We start from the raw sequence: 14827 nt of genomic DNA, 5'->3' as shown, positions 1-14827 counted from the left end.
TAGACGGTATAATGCGGAAAGAGGAATACCTGGCCATATTGCAACAAAATCTGCCGGGTGTAGTGGAAAGTATGGGTCTTGCTGCTGAAAAAGTAATTTTTCAGCAAGACAATGACCCTAAGCACACCGCACATGTTGTACGAAATTGGATGCAACGCCAAAAATTTCGTAACTTGAAGTGGCCTCCACAATCACCGGACATGAACCCAATCCAAAATTTATGGAGTTATGTAAAATCGAAGCTTGCCGGATATTCAAGTCCGCCCAGTGGAGTTAATGAGCTGTGGGAGCGAACACGCGATGTATGGGATGCTATTCCGACTGACTTTGTCTTGAGGTATACACGAAGTATGCCCAATCGTATCCACGAGCTGAAAAAATCCAAAGGATATTGGACATCTTATTAATATTTATTTTATTTATTGTAAAAAATAAAAAATGGGTTGAGTGCAAAACTGTAACATTTGTCTTTATTTGCATTATTGCTTGCTACTAGTGTTGTTGTTGTTGCATTGACACCAAACCGGTTTGAGAAAGAGAGTACATACATGCCAATAAAGTTATGCAAAAAAAATATTTGATTTGTTAAAACATGTCTGAAAAAAATGTGTTGAAATAGAAAGTATTACATTTTGTTACAGTTTTGCTCTTCAGTGTATAGTTATATTTAAATATTTTAATTCTTAGATCGTTTTATGTAATTTTTTCCGATTTTTTTAGCAAAAGCTTTATTTTCTCAAAAACTTATACAAAAGTAGGAGAAGTGTTTAGATTAGTATTTAAATTACCTTTCTAAGGATAGGGGATTTTAGGGCGAAAACTAGGAGCATTCTACCGTTTACTAAAATTTGCAAATTGTCCTCTGGAAGTATGCTTTAAAATCTTTTTGTATTAAATATATTTCTTTAATTATAGTATGTAATTTGCGCGTACAGCCTTTGTTAGGTGTTTGGATAAGCTTATTCAAATTACAATTTCCTCCTATTGTTCAATTTCAAAGGCATTATATCAGTTCGTATAAAATTCCTGTCAAAAACAATATATTTATCTGCACAGAAACTATGTACACCCTTCAACTAAACATGACATTAAATGTAAATTTAATTTTATTGGTCTCATCAAACATGCTTTTTTAAACAAATGTTTACCGTAAAGATCAGGACTGCCACTTTAGTAGCGTTAATCAAATAATTTGAGAAATGTTTTATGTGGTAAGAACATCAACTCGAATTTTTGCCGTTACTTACTTACCGATCAATCACTCACTAGTAGGCATTTTAATGAATTAATGGTTCTCTTAACCAACTTTCAAATACACTATACCTGCAGTTTTTATTATTTTATCTCCAATTAAAAGAATCCAATTTAAAAAGGAAACGAATTATTTTATTCTACCATTAAAGCCATATCATACATTTTAGCATTAGTATACTTATTGCCGGTATGGTAAAACATTTACGCATCATCACCCTTGGTAGCACGTGTATAGATCACTTGTGAGTGATGTTGGACAACTTGCTTAATCAGACCTGTAACAAGTAAAAACAAAGTAAATAATTTTATGAAAATGTGTTGATATTAACTGCTTATTCGTAACGCACAACGAACTAAAATCTCGTCAATGCTGAATAATTTAAAAAGGTTTAATGTTAAGTAGTTCATTTTTTTCCATAAATTCCAAGCAAGATCCCTATTTATTAAGGTTTAATAATGTATAATCAAGTAGATATAAGAAAATGTAACAACTTAAATAATTTTAAAAACCTTTTGCATCTCTACTAGTATATGGGGACTAGAAATTGTAATTTACTAAATGTGTTTTTTAGTTCTTAAAAGGACGTTCATAAACAAAGAAAAAGCGAATTACTAACCTTTGTCACGTAATTCTACCAGCGCCCTTTTGGCTAAAGAACCACGAATTTTCAAACGTTCCGATACCACTGAAGGAGTTATCAGTTTATATTGTGGCACTTCCTTGTACAACTTTTCATACGTGGCTTTGTCGAACAGAATTTGGTTGTTCAACTTGTCCCTGACTTTGCCTTTTGACCACTTCTTCTTCTTGGCTTTACCACCACCGCTTCCCTCCTTCTTCTTCTGTGTCTTTTGTGGCTGTTTAGCCGACGATTTTGCGTCCTTCTTTGGTGGCTGTAAATTCAAATATTACTTTTATAAATATTTATTGTGTTTTGGCTACAATTCGCCTAAGAAAGTTCTGTTTCTATCACCGCATACCTAGCGCACTAACAAAAGTCACAAACATGTGCATACCGATCAAAGCAAAATTTGAGTACGGAATGAACGTAAATGGCGTATTCGAAACGGTATGTAAAGCGAGTTGCTTAAAATTAGAAAATTGCTTATTTCCCTCATTGTTAACAACTTTCACACATAGAAACAAAACTTTTTGGCAAAAAATAGGAGCAAACGACTCACCATCGTGAGAAACCAAGAGCAAAAAGATGGAGGCCGGAAATTAACAGTGCTGCCAAAGCGCAGTAGCCATTGACAGTCAAAAGGACTGTTCACGGTTGAGCTAAATAAATTGACAGAGTTGTTATATGCATTTTTCTTGGCAACAATAAACGATCAATGGTAATATGTGGCAAAACTTCTACTTTGGTAGTAATAATAAATATTATTATATCTGAATGTATATGTATGTGCTGTTTGAAACATGATATCATTGAAGATGAAACATTAATAGAAGAAAACATTTAAATAGTACACATTTTCAAGAAGTCGATATTACAACTACAAATTCTCAGAAAAAAGTTTTTTAAGTGCTTATCAATTCAAATGTTATGAATTCGCTGTTGCTGTTGTAGCAGCATAAACCTTTCCCACAAATGCTAGAGTGACAGTCCTGAGCCGAATATAAATCCGGGTCGTTCTATGACAGAAATGCACTTGAGGGTCACATTTAACTAAGGTGGCCGCCGAGATACTGCCGAATTGCGCTTAATTGAGTCGATAACTTGAAAACTGAAACTTGAAGCTGAAACTTAAAATAAATAGCATAAAAATTGATAAATCATTTTAAAACTTATTTCCTGAAATAAAGGGGCGTGTCTGAATAATATTGCTTTGAATAGTAAATATAAATTAATTCAATCCCAGATAACCTTCTGTCTTTTCTGTGAATCGTTTGTTCATAATGACCCTGGATAAAAAGTAGTTATAGAAATATATTAATTATCACCATTTGCTCAAATATCATTTTCTTCATATGTGTATTATTATTTTTTTAATTTATAAGGTTATTATCATTAAACGCCGTTTATTAAGTTTTATTATTATCGACTGCATTTGTGAATATATTTTCAAGAAGAGTATGCACGACATAACAAATGTCATAAACGTCAGCAAATACAATAAAACCTCAAGTTAAAACGAAATTCCCGATAAAATTGCTTTGATAACCCCATTTAGTTAAATAAATTAAAATTTTATATTATTGAAAGTATCCCATGTGAACTAAATGGCAAGAGTGAAATTATAATAGAATGGGTGACAAAATTGTCGAATATTTATAAACAACGATTTGAAAGTACACATATTTAGTTGGTGAATCTATGGAGAGAGATATTTGAAAAAGAGCATCTCTTGAAAGAGAAGTAACAAAATACTCGATCAGAATACAATACTATAATCCAAATTGGGGAGATTTTGTGAACGAAATCCAGCTCTACTAGTGCATAGGCTTTAATAAATAAAACACGTATGCAAATTAACAAACAATATTTATGAGTACAGTACAGAGAAAAACGTGTATAATTATTTTTCCCTGTAATTTCAGTAGTCAAAAACTCAAGTGACACCCACATATATCAGCTGAGCTCACAATGATACCGTTAACGCACAAGGACCGTAGCAATCTCAGCTACCGTATAAAGGAAAAGTTGAATAGTTGGAGGCGGCTCATTTTCTCGGATCGCAATTCACGAAATCTGTTCCTCTTTCTGCTACTTAATTTGAGTTTTGCATTCGTGGAACTTTTCTATGGCATATGGACGAATAGTTTAGGTGAGTAAGTGGCTTACGATAATATAGCAGGGATATGAATTCTCTTTCAGTTACTGTAGAGAGTGTTTGGCAAATACTTTTTTATAAGATAATTCTAATTATTCTTATCTTAGCTGTAATGGTCTTGCTAAATTGTTATCAACTCAATAAAGCGAAACTTGTCGCTAATTATTCACGTGCCCTGTTTAAAAATTTAAGTGACTAAGTCATTTATAAATTAATAGTTCCTGATTAACTTAGTGCTAACTAAAGGGCAAGGCCTTGAAAATATATGATTAACAATTAATAAAATGCGTAATTATCCATTTTGAGATAACCGATTGATGATAATTAGCACTATCAATTGGTTGGTTCCTAGTTGAATACCTCTGTGGGCATAAATAATCAAATTATAGAAAACGTTTTTCCTATACCACTTTTCTTCTTCTTGATTAACAAAGCGAGTTTAGTAAAGCTCGACTGGAGCGCTAAGTCGGATGCACCAAGTAAAGCCAAGTCATTTTCCACCTGATTGTTCCTCTTCCTCTGCTACTACCAGTTGGTCTCGCATCGAATACTTTCAAAGCCGTAGCCTTTGTATCCATTCGGACGACATTACCCAGCTAACGAAGCCGCTGTTTCTGTATTCGTTGCACTTTGTCTATGTCGGCGTAAAGCTCATAAGCTATTTGTTCCATCACCTACGATACTTTCCTTCACAAACGTGCAAAGATCTTTCTCTCCAAGGGACGCTTCTTGAGTTGGCAAGCATTGATAAGCCGCAGGATGCATTTCTTTCATTAAAACCATCTGCCGTTCGGAAGTGGTAGAAAACTGCGGGTCCGTATTCGTACAACAACATAAAAACGCACACCTAACAGTTTAGAAATGTATTATTTATTATTTATTTATTATTATTATCTTCCTATTTTCCCAATAAGGGGTGCAATGAAAGGCGGGTACAAGTTATTTCTTAAGTAAATGTTCTTAAATTATTTTTTTTTCTTCTCGACACTTAGATTAAAAGCAGGTTTCGTTAAGCACTTTAAGTGATTTCAGATAAACAAACATACACCTGCATATAAAAAAAGAGAATATGCATACAGAAATTTCGTTGACATTCATACTTATAACTCTTTATTTTTTTCGTTGCCACAGGCCTCATATCGGACTCGTTTCACATGTTCTTTGACTGCACTGGTTTGTTGGCTGGTCTTGCAGCTTCAGTGATCACCAAGTGGAAAGCGAATGATAAATTTTCTTACGGTTATGTGCGCGCAGAAGTGTTGGCCGGCTTCGTTAATAGCCTCTTTCTACTTTTCATTGCTTTCTTTATTTTATCTGAGGGTGTGGAACGTTTAATTGAACCGCCAGAGGTGAAACACGAACGATTGTTTCTGGTATCTGTACTCGGACTGCTGGTTAATCTAGTTGGTATCTATGCCTTTCAACACGGCCATGGGCATTCACATGGAGGCGGCGGTGGTCATGGTCACTCACATGGAGGTGGTGGTCACGGTCATTCCCACGGCACAAACAATCACATTGATATGAATAATCACAATCATCAATCGATAACATTGGATGGTGGTAAGTGTATATTTGAAACGTTTTATTCTATTTGTACATGTATCACATTTTTATAGGTCATGGTCACAGCCATGGCGGTGGACATGGGCACTCGCATGGAGGAATTGACGACATCGCTGGCAGCAATTCACAAATTATGCGTGGTGTCTTTCTACATATTCTAGCTGACACGCTTGGCTCGGTAGGCGTTATCGTATCTGCGGTGCTGATGCAAATGTTCGGTTGGATGATTGCCGATCCAATTTGTTCAATCTTCATTGCTTTGCTCATTGCTATGAGTGTTTTAGGTCTAATAAAGGAATCAATATTGATATTAATGCAACGGCAACCGTCAGCGCTGGATCGCGCGCTGCCACAATGCTATCAGAAAGTGACTGGCTTGGCTGGCGTTTACGCTGTACAGGATCCACATTTTTGGACATTGTGTTCGGACGTCTACGTTGGAGCCATTAAATTAGAGGTTTCCAAAAACGTAGATCCCAAATATGTGGTTACGCATGCGCGCATGATCTTTGAATCCGTTGGGGTTAAACAAATCTACATACAGCTGGACTATGTGTGATAGCGATGATCAATGACGTATCGGATTGGACCGGGATGTTGAATTTAGTATCGCTTTTATTTGTAGGTTCTTCTGCCGTTATTTTTATAAACGAATCAATAGCAAAGCGAAAGAAAAAAAAACAACTAGGGACATGAGGATTATTCAAAATGGCGAAAATCGAAATCTTTGTTTTAATTATTCCTTTAAAGTAAGCTAATGTGCATTTCAATTAACTGGATGAGTAAACTGTTGTCTTACTTTTTTCTATGTTTATATTATGTAGATAGTTTAGGTAAACTTCCAAAAACCTGTTAAAAGATTAAAATCATGTTTTCTACTTATCTTTTACTTACGATGATAACAGCTTTTGTTATATAAAATGATATTTATTTTAATATAATCGTGTGAATGTGCAAAATAATGAATTCGAGAACTTAAAACAATAGAGAATATATACTTTATATATCACCCTAATTAAAAAAATCTATTAGTGAAATCATTCCAATTAAAGATTTAGTCAAAAATCGATCAATCAATTTCCAATCGCTACGAATGATCAAATCCCTTAGTTATACTTAAGGTGCAGTACATGTACGTATGTTTGTATTTATAAAAATTTAGGTATATAACTGAATGTCAACAAAGGGGCTTGCTTTATTTTAAGCTCAGCAAATTTGTACTTGAGGGAATTACAATAGTGTTTATAAAACCGTGTTGTATGGAAAATACACAATATGTAATATTGCGATTGAATTTGTATACTTACATCTTAAGTAGTCTTAGGTACGGAAATTAATAAAAGTTTAATAAAACCTAAGCCAAATTTGTATTCATATTTTAAAATTACTTGAATGGAGTGAAGCCAAGGTTACTAAAGAATATACATAGAACTTGTTTTTGAAAATATACTCCTAAATCGTTGTTGTTGTTGTAGCAGCATAAACATTCCCCATATTTACATACGGGAAATTCTGCTTTGGTGACAGTCCTTGGCCGGATATAAATCCGGGTCGTTTCGTTAACGTAGAACCACCTGTCCTAAATCGTGATTAAGTGCGTAAACATTAAGCTGTAATGCAAGATAATAGGAAATATATAATAATCCTATATAATAGAAAATAAGTAAAAATACCGCTTAGGATATTGTTAGAGAAGGTTAATATGTATTAAAGACACTTAAATAATCACCGTTTAAGTCAAAAATCATGATTTTCGTATGTGTTCATAGGTATATACAAAGATGTATACAAATGTGTATAATTAAATATTCGTAAGTCGGCTGTTAATGTTCATTACTATAGATATATGAACCTTTTTTTAAAGGGAGACCTGCAAGAGATTTCCAGGTTACGAAAGTCCGGGCATTTGCCACTGTCGCTGTCGTTCGAAAACCAATCGATTCTAAATCTCCCGAAGCTTAGAGGTGAATTGTAAATGTTTACTCTATTAGGTGTCCAATAGCGCTTGCGGTCTTTTTTAATTTGTGCACTAGAACCGTTCGTTGAAACTTACGGGACGTTAATAAAAGAATTAGTCAAAGTTTTTGTAAGATATACACTCCGACATTCTGAACGGATGTTCAGTACGTGAGAACCTTTTCACAAGACCAATTAAACCAACTAATTTTCCTTTGGCTAGACGCTGTCGAAATATATTTCCTGGGTCTACAATTAGCCGAATAAATTTAGCGGAGCGCATAGCTAAGCAGAGTTTAGTAGAAGCTGCCAAAGCAATAAATATGTACATAGACCTCTGTAAAATAAGTTTTTGTTTAAAAAACATTATCAGCTTTTTCTAATATCATCACTCGCCTACATACATATGTACATACCTATATTACCAAACAATTTTTCATTCACACCTACTGATAAATACATCAGTACGATTATATTTAGTGGCGTAAGCAACAGATGGGTGTATCAATCAAGTGAGAACACTTTTGTATACAGCAATTGCTTGTATGTAAGCAAAAATATTTAGCGACGCACACTAATGAAAGGGGGAAACAAATACAAATGCCTGACATTGTCATTACAGCGCCATATTGTATTGCAATGACCTTCCTAAATTTGCTGTGCAAATTTATCAGCACAGGTAAGTTCTAAATGTTAGATGTATTTTTCCTCTTGTCTTTAACGAAAATCGAAGATTTTTTTGAACGCCATTTTGTTGCGCTGTTGTATACTGCAGCTATGACGAGCGTTTTCGCCGACGATTGCATACAAGATCAAGATTTTTGCCAACGACCTAATTATATTTTTGAGGTTATGTATCAACACACATTTGGCAAGAAATGAGAAGTCAACTTTTTTTTGTTTATGGTTTTTCTTTAATTTGTCCGTAACGTTCTTTTGCGTATTTTTTTATTTTTTTACAAAGCGTATTTTTCGCTTGTTGCTTTTTTACTTAAACAAATTAATAAAAAAAAAACCAAAATATGTATGTAAAAAATTGCTCGAGTATACGCTGCAAATTGAATTTATCAATATTTACTAGACTGTCATAGCCGCCTTTAATAGAACAAGCTATGTTATTAACGTACATGAGAAGAAGTGTTTCCTTAACATTTCGTATAAAAATGAAATACATAATGTTTTTAGTTTTATAATGATCAGCACTATGGTTGTACAGTTTATAATATTCAAAGTTTGACGAAATATATAGCAGCAAGTTCCAAGTGATACAATCTTAAATTCATGTCTGATCACAACAAATATGTCAAGTGAATCATTACAATTGCAACTAATCGGTATTTACTAAACAAAAAAATAATTAGTGTATATATGTGGTGTGAATCTTTCTTATGGTGTTTGTTTTTTAACACTTCTCTTCGTCTAGTCCATGCTTGAAGAACATGAGCACGGGTGTGCTTACACCGTCGATTTCACGGTATTCACACATGGCTACCATACCATCGCAGTCCATTGATTCTCCGGTGTAGAATTGCAAGTCTTTGAAACGTCCAAGGATTTCTTTCATTACCTTGTTCATGTTGGTCTTGAAAACATCAACTTGGTCAGGGGCGTTTTCCTCTAACTTGGCCAGCACTTTCTTCATGTAGTCTTTGAGGTAGAGTGTGAACGACTTTTTGTCACCGAATGCGAAGCACTCCTGCAGGCGATGATTTAAGACCACATCGACGCCAGACTCGACGGCGGAATCGGTGCCCTCATCGGCCTCCTCAGCCGATGGGTTGAAGCCTTCGATATTAATTTCTCCATGAGAACGGGTTACTAGTTTACCGTAAACTTCGTAAATAACTTCATCTACCAGTTTCATTTTATAGGTATCGGCGAACATTTCGTCACCAGTGATGATATCCTTGTAGATCTTCATATTTACAGTTGTTCTTTCGGTTTGAAAAACTAGGAAAATTCGAGACTCCCGACTTTTACACAAAATTAGTCACACCGAGCCACGCGCTCACGTTCACAGCAAACAACAAAAAGAAAGGATGGACACGAAGTGTTGCCACAAAGTAACTAAAAGTAATAGAGTGATAATAATAGAAATCGGAATTTCAGAAACACACACAGAGTTGAATGTTCAGGGCAGTGTTGTCACTTCAGAATCGAAATTAGTGGTACTTTAATAATAAAAATTCTCGGAGCTCTCTAAAGGTACGTTCACTTATCCAGTAAATACCAATAAATCCACAAAATTAATCTGCCAGTTCACGTAAGGCAGATTACCTCCAAAATTGTCAATAAGCTTTGAAAGGTTTTTTTTCATAGAAATTGGTTTAGGGGAATATTTTTGAGTTTTGGGTTTATTTAATTAATATTAACGATATGAAGAAAAGATAAGGAGAAGTAGTAGCTAATTGAATGCGCAATTGGCTGCTAGTAATAAGCAGTTGGAGGAAATCCGTCAATGACGTTTGGCGCGTACACCCTTTTTGGGTGTTTGGTCGAGCTCCTCCTCCTATTTGTGGTGTGCGTCTTGATGTTGTTCCACAAATGGAGGGACCTACAGTTTCAAGCCCCCTCCGAACGGCAGATATTTTTATGAGGAGCTTTTCCATGGCAGTAATACACTCGGAGGTTTGCCATTGCCTGCCGAGGGGCGACCGCTACTAGAGAAATGTTTTTATTAATTTTGCTTTCACCGAGATTCGAACCAACGTTCTCTCTGTGAATTTCGAATGGCAATCACGCACCAACCATTCGGCTACGGCGGCCGCCAGTAATACACATTCAAATGCGATATGGAAACACGTTTTTTTTTGTTATATGAATGCATGGTTAATAATACCTACCAAAAATTTTATTAGAATTATGTCTAAAAACCATTTTTATTTTCCGGCATCCATTTTATTTAGTTTTTACTTTGACCTTTTTTTACACTCGTGAAAATAATGATATATTACACAGAAAACACAGGTTTGTGTGTAAAAATGTACGGTAATAATCTATGCTTATTTAATAATCTCAGATTGCGGGAGAGAACATTTTATATGGGTAATCTCGCTTTAGTTACTTATTTATATGTGAACGTATTATAACAGTGTGGTAGACTATTTATTTTATCCTATTATTGTTCGGCTAGTTATTATTTATTAATATTTATTTTATTAATATATTTAAAAAACATAACATGAAAGTCATAAATAAATAATATTTAAAATATATGTACAATAATTTTTTTCTAGTAGTTAAATGCATTATAATTATAAAAAAGGTAGAGTATGCATTATTATTCATATTTTTATTGACATGTAAAGTTAAATCAACAAATTTAAATTTGAGATAAATTTGTATAAGGTCTTTCGAAGGCACGCAAGTATTTTGAAAATCACAATTTTCTCTAATGAAAATTAGATTTTTCACTGCGTTAGAGCAGCAACAAGCCGACTTCTCACCACATATCGCTCAAAATGTTATATAATTACACTGCTTTCAAAAGTATGAGTTGATAAAATATTTTACAACAAGGACAACAATATTTAATAAATGCGGCACCATGAACATATTTCGAAAAAAGCAATGTTCGGCCCATAAACGCCGGTTAAGACGATTTCTCTTGAGAGACAACAATTTTTCAACATCTTCGGCTCAACTAACCCAATATTCACAATAAATTTAAATTCATATTCAAGAGAAAATTAGCTGTCCAACTTGTATGAAAGTAACATTTTGCTAAATTAGGTTAATAGTTTTAATTAAGTAAAATTTCGGTAGTTTTTTTATGTGATAGCAGTGGTAGAAGCGGTAAATAGATTCAAGGCGAATTGTAATAGAATATTTAACAAGTAAGTGCCCATTTACACGAGGAGACATCTGGAAGGGAAACATTTTGTTCGGGTGCGAAGGACGGTCGGGGAAGAGAGAAGGGATTTTGTCTCCCGTACTCGGCGACACGCTTTGCTCTTCTTATTCGTATTTCTTATCTTAAAGCAATTTTTGACAGTTGCTTCATTCGTTATTCAAATTATTAATATTTATCCAGTTTGCATTTTTCATTCATATATTTAAGAAATTGTTGACGAACGTTTTTCGCTTTACATGTAAGCGGGTGCGAAAATATATCCGAACCAGACGATGCTAAAGCATTAAACGTCAAAATGTTGCCGAAAACAATTTTGCCCGTGGGGCCGCGAATGAGACATGAAAAGAGAATTTCCAGTGTCTCCCTTCCAGATGTCTCCGTGTGTAAATCGGGTGTAAATTACGGGGAAAATTAGAATTCAACATAAAAATGCCCCATAATATATTTTAAATTATACCTACTTTACTAGCAAAAATAATCGTGCATTTCCCAAGCAGTGTTCGGATGTTTGTCATCTTTGTTATCTTCCGTTTGATTGAAAACCAACACATAACTCAGAACCTTCTCCCACAAAAGGAGAAAACAAATGAAGCAACTGTCAAAAATTGCTTTAAGATTGGAAATACGAATAAGAAGAGCAAAGCGTGTCGCCAGTACAGGAGACAAATTCCCTTCTCTCTTCCGCGGCCGTCCTTCACCCGCGAACAAAATGTTTCCCTTCCAGATGTCTCCTCGTGTAAATCGGGTAAATGTCATTTCATCGTTTGCAATAGGGCTGCCACAATGGTTCTGTTCGACCGTTGCGTCAACGCATCATCAATTTAACTGACGGGATATGTATAACGCACCGTGGTGAATATTGAAAATATAGCTAAATACAAAACAGACGTTCTTGTCGTGAAAGCAAATATTAAATTTCCTTATATATAAACAGGGTGTTCTTGGTTGTGAAATATAATATTATAAAAGGCTGGAATTTAGAATAATGTATATTGGGCAATTTTTGGCAAACTATTATGTCTTTATTAATGAAACTTGGTGGAGATGTTAGTGAGGTGTTAAGGAATACTCTTTATAACTCCAAATTATTCGGGAAATAATAATTTCATAATTATTTGCCTTCAAAATGCCCTTTGGAACTTCACTATAATTTGCCACATTACACTATATATTTTTTAACACTTCACTAAAATTCACCAAATATAGACTCCCACGCGTGTTTTTACTGATTTTTATGCTTACATTCGAATTATTTCTATTAAAATTAAATGCAAATTCATTTGTCCAAGCAATAACTTTCCAATTTTCAACGCGAATAAGAAAAAGTTGGAATGACAACAGTATGGTGTTGCCCGATGCCTGCAAATGAAACAAAAATATGAAGAAAAATTAAGTATTTAAGTTCAGTTTTATGATGGGAATGGGGGTTATTGTGCCTCTTTACTACATACACGCATATGCTGTTTTAATTTGGGGTTCAATGGTTTTAACACGGAAAGGAGTTCTACGCAAAAATACTGTGGATTGCGTAGCCGGAGTTGGACTGATGAGGGTTATTTTTTTGAAGCGCGTCCAGAGGCCGCCCACGCGAAAAGGGTTTCTACGCAAAAATTCTGTGGATTGCGTAGCCAGAGTTGGACTGATGAGGGTTATTTTTTTGAAGCGCGGCCGAAGGCCGCCCACCCGAAAAGGGTTTCTACGCAAAAATTCTGTGGATTGCGTAACCGGAGTTGGACTGATGAGGGTTATTTTTTTGAAGCGCGGCCGAAGGCCGCCCAAGCGAAAAGGAGTTCTATGAGAAATACTGTGGATGGCGTAGCTGGAGTTGGACTGATGAGGGTTATTTTTTTGAAACGCGGCCGAAGGCCGCCCACCCGAAAAGGGTTTCTACGCAAAAATTCTGTGGATTGCGTAACCGGAGTTGGACTGATGAGGGTTATTTTTTCGAAGCGCTGCCGAAGGCCACCCACGCGATAAGAAGTTCTACGCAAAAATACTGTGTTTATTAATTTAATTTAATTTTAATTACTTTATTATTTTTTGTGAAACGCTTAATATCATTGTTTTTAAGTTTAAATGAGTTGTATATTTTTATTTTCAAAAATATTTCTCAATTTTAAATTACAGCAAAAAATACTGCAGTTTTACAATGAACCTTCCACTGAGCATCTCTGCATACGAACTTCGTTTTTATTTCAGGTGTATGGCAACACCAACTTTTCGCTAAATTAAAGAACTTTAACATTAAATTACTTAAAAACTATAAGCCTCCGGCAGGTGCGGTTTTCAGTTTTAAGATGGGAATACACCCCTCTATTCCCCCCTTTTAACCTTTTTTTCAAAGCGATATACATTATACTAAAGTTTTCCCCCTTTATTGAAAAGAAAAGGGTTCATTTGAACTGACTCAATGAATTTCAAATCCATTTATTCTCTGCAATTAATTCGGTGTAATAAAAACATCACAGATTCAGTATGCGCGATACAAAATTGTTCTTCTTTAAACAGTTGTCATTTTTGCCGCACTTGCCGAACGCAAAAGCAGAAAGTTGCCAATTTTTGTGCATTTCGGCATGGCCAAGGCGAATTTATTACAGGTGACAGCAAACACATATAAGTAAAACCCTACATGTATTTGTTGTTGCGTTTGGTGCAAGCATCATGTCAAAATCAGCAAGCAAATGTAAACATACGAATGTAAACATACCAATACATACAAACAAAGCATATCATTTTGACGTAAGCCATACCTACGGCGAAAAATTCAGCTGGGTGAATGCTGTCACCTTATTAAATCCACCTTGGGCATGGCCAAGGCGCATTCATTAAATGTAGTGGCAATCAATTCGCCTTGATACTTAATCGCCTTCATGGATATCGTTCATATCCAAGGCGAATAGAATACAAAAAATGGCGCCTTCCGAAAACCGTTACTTTGTTTTTCGCGATTCCGACAACCGTTCACGTCATGCACCATAATAATACAAAACAAATGTAATTCATTTGCTTTAGTTGCTCAACACTGAACAACTGTAGAATATTCATATAAAAATTTAAATATCGAAGTTTGTCATAGAAAAGCAATCATTCTATTAAAAACGGCTTTATACCAGCTGTACCAAAGATTTTCCAAAATGTAACTATATAACTTTTTCAGTAAAAGTGTGCAAACATTAATATTTTGACTTTCAGGAATATATTACAGTATAATTATATCCGTTCTAATGTATTTCAAAAAAGTCTTCGAATTATCCAACCAACATCCATTCGCCAAATGAAGATTATAAAACCCAGAAAAACTGAAACACACGAGGAGAAAAATCAACGTCTAAGAAGATTTTTGTCACCCCACTTGAGTATTTACAAACCGCAACTGACTTCGGTGTTATCTATAACAAATAGGGCGAGTTCGGTTTTAGT

The 14827-nt window shown here is 34.8% G+C and overlaps 3 protein-coding genes across 4 annotated transcripts; 1 reads left to right on the top strand and 2 right to left on the bottom strand.

Annotated features, from left to right (window-relative positions):
• Positions 1-1364: 1364 nt before the first annotated feature.
• Positions 1365-2521, bottom strand: LOC128857519 (40S ribosomal protein S25). Its single transcript, XM_054093273.1, has 3 exons — positions 2437-2521; positions 1872-2148; positions 1365-1529 (listed from the first exon to the last, which is right to left on the bottom strand). Exons 1-3 carry the CDS (start codon positions 2437-2439, stop codon positions 1456-1458), a joined length of 354 nt encoding a protein of 117 aa, XP_053949248.1. The 5' UTR covers positions 2440-2521; the 3' UTR covers positions 1365-1455.
• Positions 2522-3361: 840 nt separating this feature from the next.
• Positions 3362-6956, top strand: LOC128870574 (zinc transporter 7). 2 transcript variants are annotated; one of them, XM_054113228.1, is made up of 4 exons: positions 3362-3721; positions 3803-4026; positions 5164-5595; positions 5652-6956. In XM_054113228.1, the coding sequence occupies exons 2-4, from the start codon at positions 3846-3848 to the stop codon at positions 6155-6157; spliced, it is 1119 nt and encodes a 372-aa protein (XP_053969203.1). In that variant the 5' UTR covers positions 3362-3721; positions 3803-3845; the 3' UTR covers positions 6158-6956. The 2 variants fall into 2 exon arrangements, with proteins under 2 accessions (XP_053969203.1, XP_053969202.1); XM_054113227.1 differs by having other exon boundaries at positions 3800-4026.
• Positions 6957-8601: 1645 nt separating this feature from the next.
• LOC128870576 (translationally-controlled tumor protein homolog) lies at positions 8602-9602 on the bottom strand. The gene has a single exon (XM_054113229.1). It carries the CDS (start codon positions 9473-9475, stop codon positions 8957-8959), a length of 519 nt encoding a protein of 172 aa, XP_053969204.1. The 5' UTR covers positions 9476-9602; the 3' UTR covers positions 8602-8956.
• Positions 9603-14827: the final 5225 nt, after the last annotated feature.

This window comes from Anastrepha ludens, chromosome 2 (assembly GCF_028408465.1).
Source record: "Anastrepha ludens isolate Willacy chromosome 2, idAnaLude1.1, whole genome shotgun sequence".
In the NCBI taxonomy this organism is placed as follows: domain Eukaryota; kingdom Metazoa; phylum Arthropoda; class Insecta; order Diptera; family Tephritidae; genus Anastrepha; species Anastrepha ludens.
The sequence above is the reverse complement of the archived record's forward strand: the minus strand, read 5'-3'. Positions and strand labels throughout refer to the sequence as shown.